The 11,325-nt window shown below is 45.4% G+C and overlaps 1 protein-coding gene across 3 annotated transcripts in view; it reads right to left on the minus strand.

Annotated features, from left to right (window-relative positions):
* The window catches only part of FUBP3 (far upstream element binding protein 3), a 49,990-nt gene extending 43,448 nt beyond the window's left edge, over positions 1-6,542 (minus strand). For 2 of the 3 annotated variants that reach the window (XM_044264679.1, XM_044264677.1), the window contains exon 1: positions 6,433-6,541. In XM_044264679.1, the coding sequence (XP_044120614.1) occupies positions 6,433-6,516 (84 nt within the window). In that variant the 5' untranslated portion in view covers positions 6,517-6,541. Of the gene's footprint in view, positions 1-6,432 lie in introns of all 3 variants that reach the window. The other variant, XM_044264678.1, reaches the window with a different exon arrangement.
* Positions 6,543-11,325: the final 4,783 nt, after the last annotated feature.

The following is an 11,325-nucleotide window of genomic DNA, read 5'->3' on the forward strand; positions in this document are numbered from 1 at the left end:
CACGGCAGATATATCCCAAGACTCTGGATACCTGAAATGGCAGATAGTACCAACCCGTCTGCGTATTATTTTTTTTCCTCTATACGTACATGCCTATGATCAAGTTTAACCTGTAAGTTAGAGTAACGATAACTAAAAATAAAATAGAACAATTATAACAATATACTATAAAAACCTGTCATGTGAATGCGGCATCTCTATCAGGACATCCTGCACTCACTGTTCTTGTGATGATGTGAGATGAGCGCCAGAGGGGCTGTGAAGGGGTGTTCGGCTACTAGCGACCTTCTGGCAACATGTCAGGAGCAGGATCAACTGCTTCTGGACTTCGACTGCCCACTGGCAACCAAAAACCTGGAGAGCGAGGCCGCAGATAAGCGGGACAACTGTACTACCCTCTGGGGGCTTTGTGGCCATCAAATGAGAGAACATATATGGAAGTCCTTGCCTGGCATCTAGCGCAACCGTGGCTCCATGAATGGCAGCTATTGTTGTCATCAGAAATGGGGCCCCAGCTGATCCTGCCCTATTTACTGGCATTAACCAAAACAAGGAATTCTATATGCCAATCAAGTAAGGCCCAGCTCTCCGGAGTAGCTTTTTCAGACAGCTTCATGCCACCAACATTTGGGCAGAATTCAATATTCCCTTCTCTATGCTTGCAAAGCACTTTATAAACTACCTCTAAACAATGTAGCTCACTGAGAAAGTTACTGGTTAAACTGTCTCCCCGCTATTGGGGGCTCTCTGCACGGTAGACCTGTCTCAATCCTTAGTACCGCTGGGGCAAAGGTTTTGAAACCCGGAACTCCAGGGCTCAACTTTACAGAATTCACAAACCTCCTGAAATTACATACAGAACTATTTAAATGTTCCTGAGGGAGGTTGAAAGTTTTCAAGAGTTTTAAAAAGGTCCATGTTTCCAAAGTCAAAACACAACTTCCCTAATGCATAGCAAAGTTCTCGACCCACAAAAGGTACTTTAAGGGTTTGCCAAACTTACAGTGGATCTGGAGAAGCCCACCTGACGGCAAAATGCTAAGATGACCGGCCGAGGCTCGAAGCGGAACGCTGCTCCAGCGGGACCTCCAGAGGCCCTGAAGAGGACGCGTCCATTCGGTTTGTACCCTACATCCTAGCTAACTCCACCAGCATCCCCTGGATGCTTTGTTCAGATTCTGATTCCTTGGAGACGGAAAGTGACCCAGCTACCCCTGCGAAGGAACCAAATCCTCAGAAAGCAGAAAACAGTGATCCAAGAACAGCTGTGTATATTAACTACTTGTGTGTCTCTGAGAAAATGGCTTTATTTCCCTTCGGCTCATCATTTTCAAATATAAAATGAGAATCAGAACCCTTGTCCTATCTCACCTGGCTGTTGTGAGGACTAATCCCACGGTAAGATGAAACCAGCCACAAATCTGTTGGTCTTATCTTTGCGCTGGCCCAGCATCCAGGCAGGAGGCCCCGAGGTCAGCAGATCTTCCAATAATGGCAGGCAATCCGAATCACATCACTACTTCTATTAACACGCTCAGTTTTGCAAGTGATCTGCTATTAGCTGGTTTGAGGATAAAAGTACAGTTTCTGCCCCTGAAAGAAGTATTGGCTGCTCTTTCCCAAGTGTCTCTATAATGAAACTCTAAATGCAAAACATTTTCAAGAGATGTGACTTTTGACAGAGTAAAAGGATTGCACAGAAAAGATGGGGGGGCGGTTTGAACAGATGCCCAACATAACATAATGGAAAGCAAAAGAACCAAAATGCTGTGGCCATTTTTTTTTCCCCCAGATCCAGCTAGATGACAGCTCAGAATGTTCGAGGGCTTGAAGGAACTATTAAGATTATCTAGCTCAAAATTTCCTGAAATTTGATCTGTAGAATGTGACTTGGTTTTATGAAAAGACAGTATGAAATTACGTAACTTCAGGATATTTACAACACCCATCCCAAACTCCTATAGGACTTGACACACACAAGCATATCAAAGGTTCTGAGAAGTCCTGCATTAAAGAAGGTAATTCACCTTTACTTGACCCTGAATTCCCCAAACCTATCTGTCCATTACACCTTTTCCACAGAAGATGCACAAACGGCCTGTAGATCAAGTGTTGGGAATGGCTGACCCAGCCCAAGGTCAGATAGCTACTTGCAGGAGACTCAGGTCTTCTAAATCTCCCTAAACCGTTCTTTCCATTAGAAATTTCAAATAAAACCCAGATACGGCGGACTCACAATTCGGCAAAGGACAATGGGGGAGAAAGCTGTTGATGATTAGGCATCCCAATGGCATCCCAGAGAGTCAAAGGGGCAGCTGCTACTCAGCTCCTGGGGAGTACTGCCATTCCAGACTGTGTCAGCAGTGTGGCCGGATCTTTTCTTGAGAAGCCAGAGAGCTCAATTTCGGGTCGGGGGGGAAAGCTTTGTGAAATCATTCTAAGTATTGGCACTGTGTGGGTCAAACAAAGCATGCCTGCCGGCCCACTGTGAGCCTTCTCCAACCCATGGGCCAGTAGTTTGAGAACTCTGGTCTAGGCAAATTTGGATCTACATAATAAATGGGACTTCAGGAGAAACCAGAGTCTGACGCTACATTTGGGCTATCAGATTTTAGAAAGAAAGATAAAGAAATTTCCAATGAAAAGGAGAAAAACTGCAGAAACAGACAGTGGAACGTATTGTGTGTTTCCTATGCACTTTTCAAAACCGAATAGGCAGTTCAGCACTTCCATAAAAGCAGTGACCCAGATGGGGTCAGTCACGTCACAAAAACCCTGTAACAAGGACTTGCTCTTTACAGGGGACTCTACTGGGTCCTACCAAAGCAAAGATACAAGAGCAGCCCACAGATTTCCTGCAAATGTTGGTTTTCTTCAAGTGTTTGAGAAAACAAAAACGAATGCACATTCAGGAGTTAGTCCCTCATGAATCGACGACTTGAGCTACTTGAGCTGGGTGTGTAGGAGATAATCTCGGCATACAGCTGCAACCAGTGGAGCGCTCAGCACATACGCCATGAGTCAGAAGCATCATGTATTAAGGAAGCAAAGGCAGTCTCTTTCAGGGAGTGACCAAGAACCAATGAACAAAGGCTTTTTCTTTTAAAGGTGGATGCACGTTCTCGTAAAGGCAATTTTGTGCATGTACAAAGCACACTCGCCAAATCATCTACCGCTTAGGCTCAAAGCTTGAGACGGCAGCGATGGCAGGCATCTGCGGAGAACCAAGGACATTCTAAGACCCCATGCCAAGAACATTTCCCAAAATAAAGTTCTGGTGACAAACAGGCTCTAGGCCTACAGAACTGTCAACAGATTACTTCCTATAGATTCTACAGGGGCTTGGTCACAATCATTTGGGTGCTGAACCACCGTGACGCCCAACTCCAAATGGCACCCGTTCCACTGTAAATACACTGAATTCATGTGAAGAATACCCCGGACTTGTGCAACACAGAAGCACTGACTGGGTCTAGATCAAAACAAGGGCTTAAAGTCCTGAAAAGCATTAGCAGTTAGGCAAAGCAACTTCTTTCTATTTAGGTGATGACTGGCAGACAGCTGGCCTGAGGTGGGGAAGGCTGCCGGGCGTCTCCAAGACACCCGTGTTACACTGTCCTCTTAGCACACGAATGTGTGCAGCGCGTGTCGGGGACTGCTCAACCACCAGCAGCAGGCTCTCTGGGAACATTTTTGCTTTTAGAAAAAACAAACCAAACAGAACAGAGGTGTACCTACTTATCCATAATCTCCGTGAGGTCCTCCAGGAACCAGGGTCGGTCAGGGTAGAAGTGCACTGTGGCCACAAAACAGGATGGCCTAGCCTGCTCTGGCTTTGAGTCCACATCCCACCCTTCAGAGGATCCCGACCTCTCTAAATGATGAGTTAAAAAATGTATTTTTGCTGATCTGCCAATGACTTGGAGAACAGGACGTGTTTTTTTTAATTCCCAGCACTCTTAACTCTTTATCAATGGGACTGAATCAAACCACACTTCTACACTTGAACAGTTCCCTATGGAATGGCTGCATTATTCGTTTGTGCCAACCACTATTAACTCACTGAACTTCATGCTGCTGCAGAAAATTTTACATTTTATGTGACATCTTCATAGACTCTCTTTTGATCTAGAAATACCACGCTCAGAGGAAAGGAAGAGTAACAGCTGGTCCCCTGTGTTGGAAAGAGTCCAAAGGATATGCAGGAGGCTTCATGATGCCAGGCAGGAAGCTAGTGGATTAGGTACTGGGCTCCACATACCAAAGTTAATAGAAACTACAGGTTCAAATCCCAGCAGGGTGGATTTGGACTTGGTTATGATCTTCTACATAAACTGAGCACAAGATAGCTTACTGACCCCTAACAAACTTGTGAGGACTTTCTAGACTATTGCGGGTATTTATGAGGGCATGTAAAGGTCGGGTCGGGGGGGAAAGCTTTGCAATCATTAAAATACAGAAATACCTTATCTTTTATTTCCAGTTACGGGGGTGGGGGGAAGGGCACATTTCTGCAACACGCTGCATATACAATGAAGTAGGACCATCATCACCCACATGCCCCAATAATGTGAGACCCACTGAGGTGAGCTTTACTATAAAGCATACAACAGTTTCAATTTCTAACATTCCATTCTTGCCCAATTCGAATCTATACATAAACCTAAAATTACCCACAAACCTGTTTTTTCTTTAGTTTTTAAAGGTCATCAAATCCTTGGAGATAGTATCGACCACCAGCTGTTAATATTCAGAAGTAATACACTCACAGCACTGTCTCCATTGGGCTTAATACTGCTCCAGTCAATGGTGCATTTCAGAGCTGGGAACATTTCCAATGAAGTTTTCTTGGCTAGTAGTATACACCACTGCTTCAACAATCCACACTGGGTCAGCCATTTAACAGAGGGTCTCCCTCCCTCTTGAGCAGGTTGTCCAAGAATATGAGTTCAACCACTGGCTCAAGAGAAGCAGAAAGTCTTCTCAATGGTTCAAAATTCATGTTATGTTCAACTACAGGCCTTCTGCAAACTGAGGATCTGAGCTCTTTAGGGCAGTGACTATAATTCTTCCTGGATAGAGAAGGCCAACAGGTGATTGTCACATATCAGCACAAAGTGAAAGCCATTACATATTAGTAGCCCGTGAGAAACAAGGTTCAGGACCCTGTTCTGCAGAGGAAAGCAGTGAAACACGCCGGCAAGCCGAGTGGTGCAAGGGGAGCTGGACGGCATGTTCATCCATTACAGCCACTGGTGGGCTCTGAAGTCTAAGTAAGATGAATACTCACTACTGTACTGGTTGACGCCTAGGCAGTAAGGAACAAGTCAAGTCATCGGAAACAATTTTAGGTGGAACCACAGGTTTGGAAAGTTCTGGGATCCAATATAATGTCTATAGGAGTATCAGTATTAAAATGAAAAGTCAGTATCTGGGAAACAGGTAGGGTTCCCTCCCCTGGAATACTGGAAAGAGATGTAAAGACCATATCTTCAAGCGACCAAGTGGAGACCTTCTTCTAACAATGAGTCCTGTGGCTTTCTGTTAGGAATCAAGCAGTAATTAGTTACAGCCCAACTTTTAAGGAGTCAGTTAGTATGCCTACAATTAAACAGGAAGAGAGGATAAGTATAAGACACTCAGAAGCAAAGGTTTAAGTGTCAGAGGTAACTTGTAAGTTTTACACGCACTAGAACATGTTCTCCTCTAAGCACCATGCCCGAAGCCAGAGTATTTCTGGTCCCATATTCATTCTCCAGGGAGGTATGCAACCTCTTAAAACCCAACTTATTTAAACTCTGCCAAAATGCACGACACTGCCTGATGGTAAGGCTTCACTGTTGGGATGAGTCTATATCACATTCTCCCCGAGAGAGGAAATTATTGCCCATAAGGGACTTCTACGTCTTGTGGACCACCCACACTTACTGAACATCTTCCTCTCTTCCCTCTCCAAGAGAAACTTCAAAAGTAAAATACCCTCGAATTCCTGCCACTCCACCCTCCGAATACAGGAAGTCCCAAAACGATGTTTTCCAAGTTTTAAGAAGCTACACGGCCTGAGACGGTCGCTTTCGGTCTACACCCTGGTCCTCACCGTGAGCTCCCCAGCCCCCACCCCTAGCGAACCTCAGAAGCCCACTCTGCACGTTCAGCCGGGCATGGGGGCGCGGTGGGGCCAAGCGACCCGGGCAAGCCCTTTCCCAGCGGCTGCACTTAGAAAAGCCGCCCGACAGGCTAGGCCTGGGCCTCGCAGTGGTGCCTTATCCCTCGGCTCCTCAGGCTGTAGAAGCCCCAAGACAAGGCCGAGCCCCGGAGAGGCATCAGGCCAGGCTGCCTCTAGCCCCCCAGGCCCGACCCCCTCCTCCCCGTCTGGCCCGGCCCGGCCCCGCCTCGGGCTCCCGTGCTCCCGCCAGCCGGCCGCGCCCGTACCTGCCGGACCCGGTGCAGGGCGTCCACGAAGCCCTCGGCTTTCATCCCCACCGGAGCGCTCTGCCCCTGCACCAGCTCCGCCATTACCGCCCCCGCCGCCGCCGCCGCCGCCGCTCGGCTCCCCCGTCCGGCCTCCAGCTCCGCTTGGGGACCCGTAGCCGGAAAGGGAAAGTCTCCCCACTTCCGGCGGAAGGGAAGCCGGGACGCTCAACGCGAGAGGAGCCGTGTCTGCGGGGCGGGGTCAGGGCACGTGATCACGGTCTGGCCGGAAGTGGGGGCGGGGCCGCGGACGCGTGGGCGTGTCCAACGCGGGGAGGTTGCTCTCCGGCCTCCAGCCCAGGTATCTCTCTGTTCCCAGATCAGATCTGGGCCAGGCCCGTGGATGATGTCGTGATAGGTCGTAAGGCTCGGGTGTGGCCCGAGGTGTTCGGCTGTCGGCTGTTTGGAAACCCAGGGAGGAATGGTGTGGTTTCCCCAAGATCGTGCCCAAGCAGTCCTGGTTCTCTAAAAACCTGACCCTGGCAGCCCCTCCCAGGAATAGCCATTGATTTGGCTTATTGGGACTGAGCTCTTTGAAATGGCACCATGAGGACCGAGGGAGACTGGAAGGCAAGGGGCAGCACCACAGAGTGTCAGTTTCCCCAACGTTTGCAGAGAGTACAGGCTGGAGTTCCTCAGACTGCACCGAGAATGGGTTAAGCCATACCTGGGGTTGCCTGGAGACACAGCTCTGGAAGGACGCTCCTTCCCAAACCCTGGGACTCTGGGGAAAGAGGAATTAGAACAGGACCATCATTGCTTCTATGCCTGCTGAGTCAAAACCGTACTACAAGGAGGCCTCTTGGAATGCTTAAGTAACTTTCTCTTAATGGTACTAGCTAGGTATAGATACTGCAAAGCAAGGGAAGGAATCTTAGTGCCGAAACACACTTGAGTTTTTGAGGTGGATCTTACAAATGAGCAAACAAAACCGCCAGAAAAGGAACGAGGCTTTGGGGCTTTGACACACATCTTGTTAGTGGTAGGTCCAAGTTGGGGCTCCCATCTTTTGATGAACAAGATTGCCCTTATGATTAATATTTCCCAAATCCTGTGGTGCCAAGGAGTTCGATTTTAATGGAGAATCATGCCAAGCATTTTATGCCCCTTTTGAAGTTAGGAAGGAAGATAAGCACTAGAAAAGAAATTAGGAGTGCCTGGGTGGCACATCTGTTGAGCATCAGACTCTGGTTTGGTCTCGGGTCTGGTCTCAAGTTCATGAGATTGAGTGCTGTCTTGGGCTCTGCACTCAGGAACGGAGTCTGATCGTGTTTCTCTCTCCCTCTCCCTCTCCCTCTGCCCCTCCCCCTGTAAAATAACTAAATCTTCTAAAAGAAATAAAAAGGACATCAAGAAGTAAAATACAGTGTGATTTTCTTTGATGACCCTTTGTGTTAGCATGCTAGGAGAGCTTTGGGCTTTGGAAAGAAGTGTGAAGAATAACTGGTTAATAATCAAAGAGTTGTTCTACATTTGTTAATGATGTCACTACCAGACTGTGAGTTCCTTAGGACAGTGACTGAATCTTACTTTTCCCTGTGTCCCTGGAATTTGGCTCATACCTGCAAAGAAAACTTTTATATTGAATTGTATAATGCCAGGTTGGGGTAATTCCTAGATTATGGTGAAATAAAAGAATTTGGCAACTGTAATGTTGAAGATTATCACTTTCAGACAAAACATTTCAACTCATGTAGGAAAGCACATCGTTGGCTGTTTGGCAGTTGCTGGTGAAGGGCTATCATGAGGCAGGATGAACCCATGTCAACACACCTATTTGTGGCCCACCACAAATAGTGTTCTGTTTTAATTCTGCTATGTTTTTAAGACTCAAGGATATGGTATTAACTTTCAGGAATGGGGATGGTTCTACTGAAAAAATGTCATGATGTTTGTGTTTTGAATATTTTTTAAAATCAGAGATGAGTATGTTAATTAATCCAAATTCTAGCTGGCTCTTCCTATGAGTATGAATAATGAAAAGAAGGTTATTGGCCCAAACTTAAAGGCACATTCCAAAGGCCACAGACTGCCTAAGTAGGAAGACAAGGTTCTGATTCTCCCTCTCCTACTGGTTGAAAAACTATGGGCAACTCACTCATTTCTGAGAGTATGGAAGAGGAAGATGACCCACACTGGGTCAAGTCCACTGTTCTACTTATGTTCTACTAAGACACCACCCTTCATCATCTTAGCATTTATAACAATTGATTTTAAATCACTGTGCAATTGTTTATTATTTTTCTCCTCCACTAGAATAAAATTAACAGTTTAGCTAGTTACAGAACTCTGGGTTTTAAATAATTCTTTAAAATATTGAAGACACCACTCACTGTCTCAAGCATCTAGTATTTATTAGAAGTTTTATTGATAAAAATTTGATATACAATGAATTGCACATATTTAAGGTGTATACTTTGATTTTGTTTCTCTCTCTCTCTTTCACACACACACACACACACACACACACACACACCTGTGAAGCCATCATTACTATCAAGGTCATGAATGTATACACCACCCACAGTTTCCTCGTGGGCCCTTCTGATTCCTCCATCCTACCCTTCCACAATTCTCCAGCGTCCACTCCACTAGCCTCCCCAACCACAAACAACCACCAATCTGTTTGCTGGCACTCTAGATTAGTTTGCATTTTCTAGAATTTTATATAACTGAAAGCACACAATATGTACTCTTCTGAGTTGTTTCACACAGCGTAATTATTTTGAGGTTCATCCATGTTGTGCTGTATATCAGTATTTCATTCCTTTTCATTTCCTAGTAGTATTCCACTGAATGGATATACCACAATTTACTTATCTGCTTACCTGTCAGTGGATATTTGGACAGTTTCTGATTTTGGCTATTAAAATTACATCTGGGGCACCTGGGTGGCTCAGTGGGTTAAGCCGCTGCCTTCAGCTCAGGTCATGATCTCAGGGTCCTGGGATCGAGTCCCACATCGGGCTCTCTGCTCAGCAGGGAGCCTGCTTCCCTCTCTCTCTCTCTGCCTGCCTCTCTGCCTACTTGTGATTTCTCTCTGTCAAATAAATAAAATCTTTAAAAAAAATTTTAAAATTACATCTGGCTATTAGTCTTTATATGGGCATACACTATTATTTCTCTTGGGTAAATACCCAGGAGTAAAATAGCTGAAACATATGGTAAGTGAACACATACAGTGAGTTATTGTTTAATGGGGACAGAGTTTCCATTTGGGAAGATGAAATAGTTCTGGAGGTGGATGGTGGTGATGGTCCTACAACAATGCAAACATTCCTGGTGCCACTGAATTGTACACTTAAAATGATCAAAATAGCTAATTTTTATGTTATATGTATTTTGCTGTAATAAAAAATTTTTATCACCCTAGGAAATAAAATTTTGAGGAGTCCAAAAAAGGGAGGAATCTGTTGAACTGATGCATGTCCTTAAAGAAATGGGATTGGCAATGGAGCAAGGCTGGCAAGTCAAGAAGTGCTCTCTCTCCATCTCTCACCTTGGTCACTGTCTTGTGCCTTTTTTTGGCTGCATCCTTCCTTGTGGCCAACCTGCTATTTCTTCTCCTCTGGCTGGATGTTGGAATTTTGAAGCAAACGGCACTGGAGTTTACGCAACATCATTTCCAGCCACCTGCAGAGAAATTGAGTTTTTTGCTTCAGCTCCAGTTTTGGAATCCTAGGGCATGATTCTGATTGGCTCAGAAAGGCCAGGTGTCCACCCCAAACCAATCAAATGTGTCCAGGAGTGGAGCTCACCATCAATCTTGAAGTTGAGGGGCACCTGGGTGGCTCAGTTGGTTAAGTATCCATGGCTAAGGTCATGATCTCAGGGTCGTGGGATTGAGTCCCATATTGGGCTCTGTGCTCAGCCAGGAGTCGGCTCAAGGATTCTCTCTCCCTCTCCTTCTTCCCTTCCCCCCACTTTCTCTCTATCTCTCTTCTCACTCTCTTTCTCTCTCTCTCTCTCAAATAAATAGCTTAAAAAAACCCCAAACCTTGAAATTGGAATGGGAGTTGGAATGGAATAGAATGTTTTCTAGGCAGACAAAAGTCAGTGTCTGTTATAGAGTTACACAAAGAAAGAATTAGATTCATATTTGTTCATCATATTCCTTGAGGAGCTGAAATTACTCTTATCTCTTGATGTCTTTTCCATCATCTTTGTGACTCATCATAGATGAGCATCAGATCCATTTTATAAGTGGAGAAAGTAAGGCATAAGGAAGTCAAATGACATATCTAGATTCCCAATAGAAATTAGTATGTGCATTCCCAATACCAAGTATCTGGTCCATAAGTGACATTGAAGTATCCTGGGGGGATGAATCCCAATTTAACAAATCCTTGAGTATTATCACTTGGATAGAGTTTCTTCCTGATGCTCTGTTAGAACTGAAGTGGTATCATTGGTTCCATCCAGAGCTCTTCCACTCTTTGCTGACAATAGGACAATTTCTCTAGCTCATTATACAGCTCTCACCCTTTGTTGGATGGATATAAAATCTTAGATTGGGATAATAATTTACAAGGTATTCTGGGGAGCCTGAGTGGCTCAGTGGGTTAAGCTTCTGCCTTTGGCTCAGGTCGTGATCTCAGGGTCCTGGGATCGAGCCCCGCATCGGGCTCTCTGCTCGGCAGGGAGCCTGCTTCCCCTTCTGTCTCTGCCTGCCTCTCTGCCTACTTGTGTCTCTCTCTGTCAAATAAATAAATAAATAAAATCTTAAAAAAATAATTTACAAGGTATTCCTTCATTATCTTCTTGCAAACATTGTTACTGTTGAGAAGCCTGATGTTATTCTGATGTATAATCCTTTTTAAAATTTCCCTTTTCGCTGGAAATCTAGAGAATCTT

Source organism: Neovison vison, chromosome 9 (genome assembly GCF_020171115.1).
Source record: "Neovison vison isolate M4711 chromosome 9, ASM_NN_V1, whole genome shotgun sequence".
NCBI lineage: Eukaryota > Metazoa > Chordata > Mammalia > Carnivora > Mustelidae > Neogale > Neogale vison.